The sequence below is a fragment of the Staurois parvus genome, unplaced genomic scaffold (assembly GCF_062004578.1).
Source record: "Staurois parvus isolate SC_StPar_1 unplaced genomic scaffold, SC_StPar_1.0 ptg000353l, whole genome shotgun sequence".
NCBI classification, from domain to species: Eukaryota; Metazoa; Chordata; class Amphibia; order Anura; family Ranidae; genus Staurois; species Staurois parvus.
The window spans coordinates 1,108,346-1,123,590 of NW_028318149.1; the positions used below are offsets into that span (position 1 = coordinate 1,108,346).

Sequence of the window (15,245 nt, forward strand, 5' to 3'; positions counted from 1 at the left end):
CGCAGGGACCAGAAGCTGGAAGTCGGATGCCGGCATCGGCCGGAGGAGATGGCCAGGGGCGCTGCAGGGGACACATTGCGGGAGTGCTGGACAAGGTAAGTGCTGCAGGGGATCCCTGAGCAACGCTGCAGGGTAATCCTGAGTGTAGCTCGGGGTTACTGCTTTTGGCACTGCAAATTAACCCCGAGCTACACTCGGGAATACCGCCAGGGAGGTTAAAGGGTCCGATCTCCTGCTCAGGAGACGCTGACTAGTTCTCCAACAGAGACTTTGTTGCAGAAGAGAAGCTTGTTAATAGTTCCAGGAAGTTTGTCCTCAGTTATCGGTTCCCTTGGTCATACTATACCCCCTAACCCTATCCCAGTTCTAAATCCCCTAAATAAACAACAAAACAAAAGCTCAAGGACTGGTTTCTGACTCTAAAGCAAGTCTGTGTGAATGCTGAAGGCTGAAATATAGTGCAGGACTATAAGGGGGCCCATTTCATCAGCAACCCCTAAGGGGGTAGTGCTATATGAGCAATCTGAAATAAATCTAAGATTATCATCTGGCGGGTGCCATCAAAGGGCAAGATCTTTGTTTAGGCAAAGACATTCATTGACAGACTTCCTGAACATCACCTTTTGACAGCACCCTTGCTGAGTTTGAGTGCCTGGAGCCATAGGAAATCGACGGCTGCTGACAGCAAGCTTGGCAGAATTTTTAGCATCAATTTATGTTATAGGAATGCATGGGGAGTGTAAATTAGGCAACAGAAGTTACACTTTAGGTCCAGTAGATTCACTTAGACAAAGAATGTACTAAGAAAAACCTGAATCAATGTAATTGGTGGTGAGCTGTGTCTACACAAGAATTCTTTCAACGTGCAGATTTTAACAATTTTTCTATACACGTATATCATCATAGCTTGAGATGCTAATTGTAATATATTTTTAGGAAAAGTAAATCTACAAAGATACGATTTTCATTCAAGGCATGATAGAAGGTCTTAGAATGTATACAGAACAGAGAGGCCTATGTTCCCAGAGGGAAGCCATCTGGCCTTGTTTATTTGTGTTTTCAACTTTGTGATCTGGTATTTTGCTGCGCTGCTCTGGCATCCTGGAGACGAGAGGCCTCTCGCAAAGCATGCTCTGCATAGAAAAGAAGTGAAAAGCGAGGGAAGAAAGTGTGTTTTTCACTGTCACTTCTGTATGTTTTCCTAAACTCTGCACAATATTTTACCGCTCATTCTTAAGCTGTTCTGTTAGACTGCAATGAATTACTTTGCAGTGACTTTGCTTTTGAAGATTTAAATATTCTATGTAGTGAAAACAGCTAAGAATCGTCCCTGGATGTTTTATGATGTGTACAAGTGAAAAAATATTACCAAATATTCTGTTTAGCGCCAGAGATATGCAAAACTGTTCATTAATTCCATATGCTAAAAAAATGACATAACTTTTAATATTATAGCACATAATATAACATTTCATATTTATCCAACCACTGGAAGCAATGCAGTAAATACCAAAAGCTAAAACCTGAATTGTGGACTCAACAATTTCTACTACAGTATATGAGATTTCAAAATGATCAAAAACATTAAAAGAATCAAAAATATTAAACCCAAGACTACAAACCGCCTCTTAAAACATATAAAAAATGTAACTATCATATGTATTTCAAACATATTAAAACACAACAGGCATTTGTGTATAACTGTCAGTGCAAAGTGAAAACCAAATAGGGAATTGTAATTTACGACTATCAATGTAAATATACCTAAGAACAGTAAAGAACCTCAGCATTTAAATTATGATTGTACTGAAGTGTACCTACCTTCTAAAGAAAAATCCAGTAAGACATATTCATAGGCCAGGTCGATTTTTGTTTCCACTTGTGGCCTTTTTAATGTTGAGAAAATTTTTCCAGGGCTGCTGTCATCAGAATCTTCTAGTTTCCTTAGTCCACACCCCATGGCAAGGTTTGCATTCAATAAACTCTGACACAAAAAAATATAGATGGGCACCCTGAATCAAACCTCTTCAATGTCTCATTACTCATCTTCCATATTTATAAATGCTAGATTGTGAGAATAACGCCTGTTCATATTTGGAAGCATGGGCTTGCCCTATTTCCCATGGAGGCTGTGGAGGAAAGCTCTAAGATACAGCTACACAGACACTGAAAAGAGTTGAGCGAAGACTTTTCATGCCACGTCAAATTGCAGCCAGCCCCCCTATCCTTTTTCTGTGCAGCAGACACCAATAGTCCTTTGTCCTTCTATGTATCCTCCCCTTCTGGCTAGCACTTGGGAAGGCAATTAAGAGCTGACATATAAGAGAGAACACTTTTTGGTGAGCTACTCACACAAGGTACACAGCTCTTCTGCTTCAGATGGCCTTTCATATCACTTGCTAAGTCATAGCAGATTTTGAAATGTTTGCACAAGTAAGATAAGGAGTTTGACTTTCTTGTAAAAGTAGGTGTCTGGAACCTTCAATGGGAAATGCTTTCTACCGTATGCATTGTGTTTAACTGGATTCTTGACATTCCAGCATGTACACAAACTACTGTAAACACGATAAATATGTGTGTCCAGGTTTACAGCAAAATGACTGGAACTGTATAAACCAAATCACAAAAATCTCATATAGCCTTTAAGATGCCAATGTCATTTTAAAAGTAAATTTTCTTTTTATCTACAGCTTTCATTATTTATGTATTTCAGGTACTTATATAGCACTGTCAATTTACACAGCGCTTTAAACATATATATTGTACATTCACATCAGTCCCTAACCCTCAAGGGGTGTACAATCTAAGGTCCCTAATATATATTCATACATACACATACTAGGGCCAATTTAGACAGGATCCAATTAACCTACCAGCATGTCTTTGGAGTGTGGGAGGAAACCCACAAAAGCACAGGGAGAACATGCAAACTCCATGCAGGAGGCGCCATGGTCAGGAATCGAACCTATGACCCATTTACTGCAAGGCAGACGTGCTAACCACTAAGCCACTGTGCCACCCATTAAACTATTATCTGTGTATTATTAGTGATCTTGGCAAAAAGGGTCTTGTTCAGGCACTTCCTGTTATAGGCTGACAACACTCTAACTGTCTCCCAATAATGTTCCAGTGTTGTCATACTGTCACATGGGCTTCACATGGGGACTACAAATGGCTGTTACAGCACACATCTGGAGTTGATTTACTAAGGCAAACAGACTATTCATTCTGGAAGGGACTTCCTCAGAGCTTAGAGAATGAATTTTTAACTTTGCAAGCAAAATAAAAAAAACAGCATTTTTGCTGGAATGTTTTGCTTTTGATTGGATGATAGAAGTCAGAAGAGCATCACTTCAATCACTAAACTCTGGTGAAAATTCCCTTGCAAACTGCACAGTCTATTTGCCTTCAGTAAATCACCCCCATTATGCAGACAAGTTTAACTGGGTCACTTACAGGAAGCCTTTCCATACATTGCTGGCTTGTGTGCATTTAGATAACTGCAAAGAGGCTGCAAGAAATCAGCAGTGCTTAGATGCAACATATCAATTGTTCATTGTGCTGTATATATGCAAAATGAAATAAATGTAATTGTTTATGATACACAGAGGGGAATTTACTAAGACTAGAACAGCAAGAATCTGGAGTGGATGTGAAAGACAATCAATCAGATGCTAGCTTTCATTTTAAGTTTACCCGCCTCTCGCCTACCTGGGACACAGCGAATCACCGATCAACGGAAAGAGTCGATGACATCGGCTCTGTCATGTGATCAGCTGTGTCCAATCACAGCTGATCACATGTAAATAAGGAAATGCCGGTTATTGGCATTCCTCTCCTCAAGAGCTGTCACGCTGACAGCTCGTGAGGAGAGGAGAGCCGGTAATCAGCATTACTCAGAGGGGACATGTACACTGATCATCAGGGCACTGTTGATCAGTGTGCTCTGATGATCAGCTTAGCTTCCATCAGTGCCACCTGTCAGTGTCCATCAACCACCAGCCAGTGCCACATCAATTCCACATATCAGTGCCTACCAGTGCCCATCTGAGGTGCTTTTCAGTGCCGCCTATCAGTGCCAGTCAGTGCAGCCTATCAGTGCCACCTAACAGTGCCAGTCAGTGCCACCTATCAGTGCCAGTCACTGCTGCCTATCAGTGCCATATATGAGTGCTGCCTTTCAGTGCTCATCAGTGATGTCTGTCAATGCCCATCAGTGCCTCCTCATCAGTGCCGCCTATCAGTGCCCATTAGTGCAGCCTATCAGTGCCCATAACTGCAGCCTCATCAGCGCACATCAGTGAAGGAGAAAAATCACTTCTTTACAAAATTTTATACCAGAAACTGAGAAAAAATGTTTTTTTTTAATTTTCAGTTGTTTTTGGTTTGTTTAGCAAAAAAAAAAACCCAGAGGTGAATAAATACCACCAAAAGAAAGCTCTATCTGTCTAAAAAAAAATGCTAAAAATGTCATATGAGTACAATGTTGCATGACCGCGCAATTGTCATTCAAAGTGTGACAGCACTGAAAGCTGAAAATTGGCCTGGGCAGGAAGGGGGTATAAGTGCCCTGTAGGCAAGTGGTTAAACTAATACTAAAATCTAATTTTTTTTTACCCTAATACATTCTCTGCAATAAAGTGCTACTAAACCCACAACAGTAAAATCAGTCTGTATATACAGTAAAGCCTACTTACTATACTTACTGTGGGACCTAAGGGGTTAATCCTCTGCATTGTGTAAAAAGGATGTTTGATCCTGTCTTCTCTGATCTTCCCCTTCTTCCACGGTCCCAAATCCATCTGCTGATAGAACAGAGCATTGGGGAAAAGCTGCACATGCTCAGTTTGGTGAGTATTACTAGAGAGTTTTTTTTTCTTGGGAGGGTGCATGTGATCAGCACAGGGCCAATCAGCACTGTCCAGACAGAGGGTCAGGGTTCCTGTAGCCTCATAGGACAATCAGGGGAGAATGAAAACTCCTCCTATAAGCTTTAACCAGTGCTCTGCTGGACACTGATAGAAGCCACAAGATCGCTCTAACTGCTGATGAGAAAAGGTATTCAGCAGTTTATAATTAAAATTATTGCATTTCCATTGTCGGTGTACTGTGGGAGACTAGATCTAGTGAATGCAGGGTCCTGGGTATAGTAACTCTTTAAGGTAAAAAATGCCCTCTACCTGTCTTATCCATCTTATGTCAAAACATTTACTTCATCCCTGTCTATGGACACACACAGCTTAGCTTGAAACCTGCAGGGAGCACCTTAGCATTTGGCTTCCTACAGGAGGCACCAGAAGGAGGGGAGAAGTCTACAGTGCTGCTGAGAACTACTAGAATAGGATCAGAGCAATGTTTCTATGCAACATCGTTGCACAGGGAAGGTACGTGTTGCTTTTTTTTTTAATTCCAACCTTTACGTTACTTTATCTGTGCAAGTTTAAGTTAAAAATGGATTGGTGCAGCTTTTCTATAGGGTTACTAGAACTTTAGAGAAGGGGGTAGCTGGAAATCCACTTTGGACATTCATTCTATTTTAGACTCTCTTTTGCCTAGATGGCAGGCATTTCAGCTGTGACATTTCTTTTTCTCAATCTCACCTCAGGAGATGGAACTTTTCAGGCCATCTTCCTTCAAATTAGGTTGTAAAGATCCTACTCCGCTCCGACGTGGTCTCTCAATGGCCTAGGCAGCACTTGCAGCCCCTGTGGAGAATTATGTGCCCTCTTACTTGAAGGAATGGGAGAAAGACCTTAATCCTAGGTTCACACCTAAGCATATTCTGCAGCGTTTTGCGCTTTGCAGAAATGCAGTACAGTCCATTTAACATGATTTCCTATGGGACATATTCACATCTCCGCATTTTCACCCGGTGCTTTTCTTGGAAAGGGTCAGGGACTTTTTGGAATGCAAAAAGTTGCATTTTTGGTTCTGTAGACTTCAATGGAAATGCTGCAGAAAAGCATGTAGTGTGTTTTTGCTGCGTTTTTGCCACATTTTAAATCTGCCTAGCAATAAGAAAAATAAAAAAAAATTTAAAAAACAAAACGCAAAACACATAAAAAACGTGTCAAAAACGCGGGTGAAAAAACACAAAACACAATGCAGAAACGGCTCAAACGCAACCGGCATAGGTGTGAATCTAGCCTAAGGGACAATTTACCCAAGAACAAAGAGACTATATTCTCTTTTTTTTTACCCATATGTCTTCCTTAATTTCTAGAATCCAAAAATCAGGTCATAAAATTTTTGTGGATGTGGAGACCAGGTCGGCTCTGGGTCTCCACATCTCCAGCAATTAGGGGGCTTCCTTGGCTATAAAGGCTAGGAGGGTTTAGTTACGCTATAGAGTAGATTTAAACCCAAGGTGCTTGTGTAGGTACTTTCTGTTCTGGGAATATAACTATCTTCCAATTCTGCTCCTGCAATTTCATCCTGGCGCATACACCCCTGGTCAAGACCATAAGCAGCTGACAGAGTCCACCATTGTCAGTAAACCAGTCCAGATCAATACTGTGCAGCAAATCCTGGTGAAGATCGGCAGCACTGAGATGCAAAAAAAGGCTAAAAATAAAATGTGCAAACAGTTTATGGAGAAAGCATGGCAGTTGTTTAAGCCTTGGTAAATCGTTCTGTCTATAATCCACATACTGTAGTTTACACACCGCTGATAAAGTGCTCTCTAAGAAACTCTCAAAGATTGAAATTAAAGATACCAAAATGGTTGATCTTTCCAATGTTGATTATTTGGCTAGAAAAGCATCTAGATTTTTTTTTTATCCTGCTGGGCTTGCACCTAATAGTAATAAAACATTACATTAGTCTGCTTTTTACCAAATTTTCCAGCCCATTTAGTGTACCATGACTTAACTCCTTCACGCTCAATGTATGCATATTTGCTCCTCTCGGCAGGTGGGCCTTAATGCCAAGAAGCAACATATATGCATACCTAAAGATCAGGGCGGAGGAGGGGTGGGCAGAAGGGGCATCTGCCCTGGGCACTGTCCTAATATGTAGTAAGGGAGGCACCCTGGGAGCTTCTGTGGTTCTCCTGCCTCACTGACAGGGATGACTGACATTCTCCCTCATTCACCACACTGTAATGATCCTCACCCTGCTTTATCTCTCCTTTGTGCAGTTATAAATCACTCTCCTGCAGTTTTGTCCCACTGTGTGCTTCCACAGTGCACACACACAGGCATGATGTCCTAGCAGTGACAAGAACAGCTACAGCTGAAAGATCTGATCTGTGTGATCACTACTGCACTGCTTAGGATAGGGCTCTGAAACTCTGAATGCCTCCCCCCCCCCCCCTTCAGTCCTTGTATGCTGGGGTCCCAACAACCAATGGAAAAACAAAAAAAACCCCACACTGATTTAAGGTAAGGGGGCACACTGATGTAAGATAGCGGGAAACACTGATATAACGGTGGGCACACCAATGTAAGGACGGGAGGCACATTGATGTAAGGTGGGGGGCACACTGGTGTAAGAAGGGCACAATGATGTAAGGGGGGGGCACAATGATATGAGGAGGGGGGGCACACAGATGTAAGGGGGGGACACTGATGAAAGGGGGCACTGATGTATGGTGGGGAATTGATGTAAGAAGGGACACTGATTATAAAGGGGGACACTGTCCATGTAAGGGGGAATTTACTGTGAGAGGGCACACTGTAAGGAAGGACTCTGATATAAAGGGGGGCTGCTCTTTGAAGGGAAAACCTCTTATGTAAGGGTGAACTTTTTAGGTAAGGGAGGACAAGGGGGATTCCTGCTTTAAAGGAGGACTATTGAAGTGAAGGGAGGAGGGCTCTTGATGTGAAGGTGGACTCCAGAAGTGCAGGGGGACACTGATGTGAAGGTTGCTAAGTAGTCTATGAACGTTTTCTCTAAGGTATGCTAAAAAAGCATATTTATTGGGTTTCATTCTTTTTAATGATCTTGCTGAATGTTATACGTGTCTGACAAGCAGGCCATAGATTACACAATTGTATTTCCTTTCACCGCAGGCGTAAGGAAAGGAAATCACTTGATTCCCCCTTTATCACAGTCAGTGTTGATGGGGGAATCCCTCCTGCAGGGCTATTGTGTTCTGCTGGCAGAGAGCCTTCCTAGCTGGCAGAACACAATGACTACTGTAAACACTGTAAAGTGAAACTAAAGATCGCTTTTCTCTGCTCTCAGTCTGAGAGCAGACATGAGCGATCCTGCAGCCTGTGAGTGTACAGCAGCCTGTCAGACTACATGTACACTCACAAACTGCCGTGACAGCCACCCAGGTGTCTCAGTTTAGTGCCCCTGATCACTGCCCCAGTATATCCATAATAAATAATGCAGATAGCCCCTGTCACCTGTCCCAGTGCACACAAAACACCCCTATACACCATAGCAATGTCCTGATCGCAGCCATACCCCATACCAGAGCCCTGATCACTGCCATACCCCAAACCAACACCCTAATCACCGCCATACCCCATACCAACACCCTGATCACCGCCATACCCCATACCAACACCCTGATCACTGCCATACCGCATTCCAACACCCTGATCTCCGCCATACCCTATACCAACACCCTGATCACTGCCATACCCCATACCAACACCATGATCACTGCCATACCAGTGTCCTGACTGCCGCCGTACCAGTGTCCTGATCACTGCCATGCCCGATATCAGCGTCCAGCATTTTAGGGTCTCAACTAAAATGCTGGACGCTTTTTAGTTGAGACTAAATATAGTCTCAACTAAAAATATAAAAAATATAGATCCCATAGTTTGTTGACTCTATAGCTCTCACACAGACTAAATAATATACACTGTTTTGGGTTATTTTTACCCAAAAAAGGTATCAGAATACATTTTGGCCTACATTTATGAAGATGGGGAGGTGGTGTTGAGGCGTTGGAGCATGCTGTGCATGTGTCTTCCCTTTGAGGATTGGGCTTCCATGTAGCCTTGGTTTACTGCTGCCACCTCTCCCTTTGGTTGTTTCCAATTATATGATTGAGTGTTTTACTTGGACCGGTATTTCTGGCTCTTTCTTTCCTCTGATGTATCGCTACTAGTATGGCGGTGTCAATTTAGTGTTCGAGTAGTTATTTTTTGTTATATCTCCACCTAAAAGTTAGCCTATGGCCTCCCTCACCAACGATTTGAGCTGTCTTTATGTCCAGGCTGATCTAAGGACTCCTTGTTCCTTTAAACAACCTACTAATTGGCTTACATATAGTGTATAATTGAGCCAGTTATGCAATTGTTGGTGCTATATTTACAGTATCTCACAGAAGTGAGTCCACCCCTCACATTTTTGTAAATATTTGATTCTATATTTTCATGTGACAACACTGAATAAATGACACTTTGCTACAATGTAAAGTAGTGAGTGTACAGCTTGTATAACAGTGTAAATTTGCTGTTCCCTCAAAATACCAACACACAGCCATTAATGTCTAAACCGCTGGCAACAAAAGTGAGTACACCCCTAAGTGAAAATGGCCAAATTGGGCCCAATTAGCCATTTTCCCTCCCCGGAGTCATGTGACTCGTTAGTGTTACAAGGTCTCAGGTGTGAATCGGGAGCAGGTGTGTTAACTTTTGGTGTTATCGCTCTCACTCTCTCATACTGGTCACAGGAAGTTCAACATGGCACCTCATGACAAAGAACTCTCTGAGGATTTGAAAAAAAGAATTGCTGCTCTACATAAAGATGGTCTAGGCTATAAGAAGATTGCCAAGACCCTGAAACTGAGCTGCAGCACGGTGGCCAAGACCATACAACGGTTTAGCAGGACAGGTTCCACTCAGAACAAACCTCGCCATGGTCAACCAAAGAAGTTGAGTGCACGTGCTCAGCGTCATATCCAGAGGTTGTATTTGGGAAATAGATGTATGAGTGCTGCTAGCATTGCTGCAGAGGTTGAAGGGGTGGGGGGGTCAGTCTGTCAGTGCTCAGACTATATGCAGCACACTGCATCAAATTGGTCTGCATGGCTGTCGTCCCAGAAGGAAGCCACTTTTAAAGCTGATGCACAAGAAAGCTCGCAAACAGTTTGCTGAAGACAAGCAGACTAAGGACATGGATTACTGGACCATGTCCTGTGGTCTGATGAGACCAAGATAAACTGATTTGGTTCAGATGGTGTCAAGCGTGTGTGGCGGCAACCAAGTGAGGAGTACAAAGACAAGTGTGTCTTGCCTACAGTCAATGGGAGTGTCATGGTCTGGGGCTGCATGAGTGCTGCTGACATTGGGGAGCTACAGTTCATTGAGGGAACCATTATTATTATTATACAGGATTTATATAGCGCCAACAGTTTGCGCAGCGCTTTACAATATAAGGGAGTACAGTACAATTACAATACATTTCAGTACAGAAGGAATGTGAGGAACCATGAATGCCAACATGTACTGTGACATACTGAAGCAGAGCATGATCCCCTCCCTTCAGAGACTCGGCCGCAGGGCAGTATTCCAATATGATAACAACCCCAAACACACCTCCAAGACGACCACTGCCTTACTAAAGCAGCTGAGGGTAAAGGTGATGGACTGGCCAAGCATGTCTCCAGACAGATTGAGCATCTGTGGGGCATCCTCAAATGGAAGGTGGAGGAGTGCAAGGTCTCTAACATCCACCAGCTCTGTGATGTCATCATGGAGGAGTGGAAGAGGACTCCACTGGCAACCTGTGAAGCTCCAGTGAACTCCATGCCCAAGAGGGTTAAGGCAGTGCTGGAAAATAATGGTGGCCATACAAAATATTGACACTTTGGGCCCAATTTGGAAATTTTCACTTAGGGGTGTACTCACTTTTGTTACCAGCGGTTTAGACATTAATGGCTGTGTGTTGAGTTATTTTGATAGGACAGCAAATTTACACCTAAACACTACTGAGGAGAGGCACGATTGTGGAATAATTTTCTCTGTGTGGAAGCTGATCTCATCTTAATTTAATGTAAGTTGCTATAATAAATTGTTGTGATTATTTATGATATACACTGATCCCTGGTCTGTTTATGAGGTCTGTGGGAAGTGGCTGGAAAGGCTGATGGAAAAAAAAAGGTTGGAAATAATCTCATCTATACCTATGATACTATCTTGAGGGTAATTATGCACTTCTGTGATTTGCGTGCAGTGGATTGACATTTAAAGCAGAGGAATTTTTCTTTCACGGTTGCTGTGGCACGGTATTTTTGCTTGCATGTAACACGCGTGGCACTTTTATGATAATATTTGGGATAATACACTATGTTTAGTTTTTTTCCTTGAGGTATATGAAGATTTGTTTTGGATTATATCAAAAAGGCGGTTTGGATACACGAAGAATTGAGAAAGTACCGATAAAGATGAACCTTTTGGGATTTTATTTGGACTTTTATTTTGGACTCTTATTTTGGGACTTTAAACACTAATATCTAGGTTTATTGTAATCAAGTTTGCTTAAAGATTGATTTATTTATACAAGCTATACACTCACTATGTCACATTGTAGCAAAGTGTCATTTCTTGAGTGTTGTCACATGAAAAGATATAATAAAATATTTACAAAAATGTAAGGGGTGTACTCACTTATTTGAGATACTGTAATATCTCCTGAAGAAGCCTCAAAATAGGCGAAACATGTTGAGAAATAATGCACAGGATATGTATTACTGAATAAGTATCATCACCAAGTTTGGATACTCAAATGTATATTTTATATTTGTGAATTTTAATTGATTGAAATAAATGTATTTTTAGTTATATATTTTCTCATTATTGTTGGCACCCTTAAAGTCCCATTAATAATTATAAATTGGTGTCCAAAATCAATAATAGCCCGTGAAACCTATATTAAAAAGTCTTCCTTTCACCCTTGAAAGTATAAATCAATATAATAAACCTTTTTTAGTGTTCATACAGTGCAAAACATATAATCCCCCAAAGTAAAGTCCATAAAAACTTAAATCTTTAGAAAATCCCCGTATCAATATAGTCAACCTTTTTTTGTGTCCATAAACAAAAAATTATAAAAATCACCCCAGAAAAAAAAAAGTTCATAAATCCTTCAGAAAATTCCAAAAACTCTGTATAACTTCAATAATGACGTGCACCAGCAAGATCCGCATGAATGCCTTCAGATCCCTTAAATGTTCACTCCATTACTGCCACCTTCTTATGCATCATAGTAATCATGCTCCATAGTTCAAATTTCACGGTCGAACATTCTGTAGGTTTGAATGTTCAACCACGAACTGAACAGAGGGGTGTTTGGCCCATCACTACCCAAGAATAAACTTGTTGCAGCAAGTCCTTAGATGTGGTGGTTGCTGCAAAAAATTTTAGCAAATACAGAAAATATCTGTTGACCTTGCCAGCTATTTTCATCATTCCCAAAGTAATGGAAATGAACAAAGGAGAATTTAAACATGTTTGAAGTCCAGCTTGGGCAGCAGCCATGGCTATCTTTATAGATACAGTAAATGGAACAAGAAGTTGCAGGTTGACCAGGTGAAAAAAGGAGAAAAGCCTAAAAAAAAAAATGGACTAATAAGAAATCAAAAAAGCACTACAACTCTTTTTCGGAGGTATAGTTCTGACTAAAATGTCCATTCTATCTAAGCTCCTCTATCTTTTTAAAACACTACCAGTCACTGTCTTGATCAAGTACCTTAAATACTCCAAGCAAACATTTCATATAGGGTTACAGATGCCATAGGCTCTCAGAAAATCTGATGTGCCTATTAAGGAAGCAGGCCAGCATTGGGATACCAGTTATTTCTAGGTATTATTTCAGTATATTTTCAACATTTTGTATCCCAGGCCATTCTACCATCTTATAATAGGAGGACAGCACTGGAGAAAGTGTTGACAGCCACAGAGCACCCAAATATGATTCTATGGGGCTCATCCCACACATTCCCAGATATGGACATGTTAACTTCAATGCAAATTACTCAAATGTAGGAAACCTAAAATAAAATAGGAAATTGATTTTGCTCAGGTTTAACAAATCTGATTAAGAGAGCCAAATAATACAGTAGTAAAAAAGTTTCAAACACAATTACCTCTCCCAATGGGAAACCAGATCACAAATTGCTGATTAAATCACCGATTCACCTTAAATTCTATGGTGGGGTCCTCAAAAACCAAGCCAGAGCCATATGGGTTAAAAGGGGCTATGTTGGGACCCAATATGGGTTGTATAAACAGTACAAGTCCAGCTCAATGACCACTGCAAAAATGTATCCCCATGGCTAAAGCATAGGTGGCTAAACCAGGCTAACCTTGGGCTAGCTATATGCAAGCTAGTTAGCCTAAAACATTCATTATACTCAAGCTGTGAGCTTTTCAAATTGCCTATACTGGTGCACCTATGCTTTAGCCATGGGAATACATTTTTGCAGTGGTCATTGACCTGGACTTGTACCGTTTATACAACCCATATCGGGTCCCAACAATATTATTATTATTATAGAGTATTTATATAGCGCCAAAGGGTTTGCTCAGCGATGTATATTAGATTGGGGGACAAGACATAAGACAATACAGTAGCAAAATAATACACTATATACGAGGGTTAGAGGGCCCTGCCCTTTTGAGCTTACAGTCTAGGATAGCCCCCTTTAACCCATAGGTACATATATGATGATTGTTATCATTATGCAGGTTATCAGGTATACCTGGTGAGTCTGATCTCCAGAGCCCTGCCATTGCCTTTATGGCTGATTGCGGGTTAACCCGTTATGTGAGGCTCTGGATATCACTGGCTCATCCATTATGCTCATTTGAGATGGCTGCTAAGCGCTTTGCATATATATGTGTGTGGCCTGGCTCTGATTTTAAGGAGATAGCGTTATCTTACCTTATTTTAAAGTGAATGGAGGATTCCTGACCTTATTACCTATTTGTGATCTCAATAAAGCTGTTAAACACATTTACACCGCTGTTGGTTCTCTTTTAAAACCTCTTTTTTAAAGGGGGTTTCATTGATCTCCTAACTGTGTTTTAATTAAGAGAGCCGCCAGCACTGGAGATTCAGATACTTGAACTTACATATAAATGTAAATATAAATGTGCAGCACTATGACATAATAAATAACAATGTAAGCGCAAAACAACGTACATAAAAGTTAGCAAGAATTAGTTCTAAATAACATATAAAAATAGATCTTCAGTCTAAAGTGTTATGAAAAATACACAAATAATATCCACAAATGAAATATGAAGAGTAAAGAAAACACCTTCACACTCTGTAGTGAAAACACCTTGTGAAAAGTCTGTGGTAGCAACTTAAAAGGTGATGTACAGTGCACCCCAGCCAAAACTGCCATACAGCTCCTTATCAGAAATTGCTGACCTCTGTATTACAGTTCATCATACAGTGCTTAGGGGGTTAAGGTCTCCCTCTAACCCATCAACTTCCTCCACAAGAGCCAATAAAGAATGTACCACCCAGGTAGCTGAAAGATGAAAAATATGAAAGACACTCTCATAGTGTAAAACTGTATAACAGATGTTTATTAAAAATGGAAAAATGCCACCCTTATGTTTTAAAATGGGAACGTGATCTCGCATCCTCTTTAGCTCCAGAGGACTGAAGCAGGGCCTGGTCCGCTGTAGCCAAATGTTCGTTTATACGCGGCATACAAGGTTCTTCTCCGATGGTATTGGGTCCCGGCTCACATAGCACACGCGAACCCGTCCTGTGACGATCACTGTTTTAGAGACTATGGCCTTCGTGGAGATGAACTTCATGTATGGTGGAAGTACCCTCGTTTGGTGGGCTTTTGGTCCCGGTTTATGGCGTCTTATCATCTCTATTTAACTTTACTCCTCCATTGCCCTCTACCTGGCCTCCTGTCCCACGAGCAGAAATTGGCCACCTACCTCTTCGTAGCGGCTAAACGGGCCATTGCCCAGGCCTGGAAGAAAACTACCATTCAAATCACAGAAGTGAAAAATATTATGACCACCCTTATGGTCCATGAGAAAATGTTGAGTGTACTTAATGATTCCCACCCTATGTTTCTGAAAATATGAAATCCATGGTGGTCTTATGCTCACCCCTCTCTACCTGCATCGAGTATGGGTATTTCTCGTTACTAGAGGATCTTGCCTACAGGTTCTCTCGCTCTTGATTCTCTCTTTCTTTCCGCATTTTCTTTCTCTTTGAAGTCTTCTCCCCTCCCACCCACAATTAGTTTTTTGTTCTCACCACAGCCTTCCACTACGTTTTGCTGCTTTTTGTGTGTTCAGTCG

General features: G+C 41.4%; 1 protein-coding gene and 1 long non-coding RNA gene across 2 annotated transcripts in view; both read right to left on the minus strand.

Moving 5' to 3' along the window:
• Window positions 1-2,169, minus strand: part of RFTN2 (raftlin family member 2) — a 54,622-nt gene extending 52,453 nt beyond the window's left edge. Inside the window, exon 1 of the mRNA XM_089684707.1 lies at window positions 1,822-2,169. Within this exon, the coding sequence (XP_089540833.1) occupies window positions 1,822-1,960 (139 nt within the window). The 5' untranslated portion in view covers window positions 1,961-2,169. The remainder of the gene's footprint in view (window positions 1-1,821) is intronic.
• LOC149456631 (uncharacterized) overlaps window positions 1-15,245 on the minus strand; it is a 187,249-nt gene that overhangs the window by 55,794 nt on the left and 116,210 nt on the right. The window lies entirely within an intron of this gene.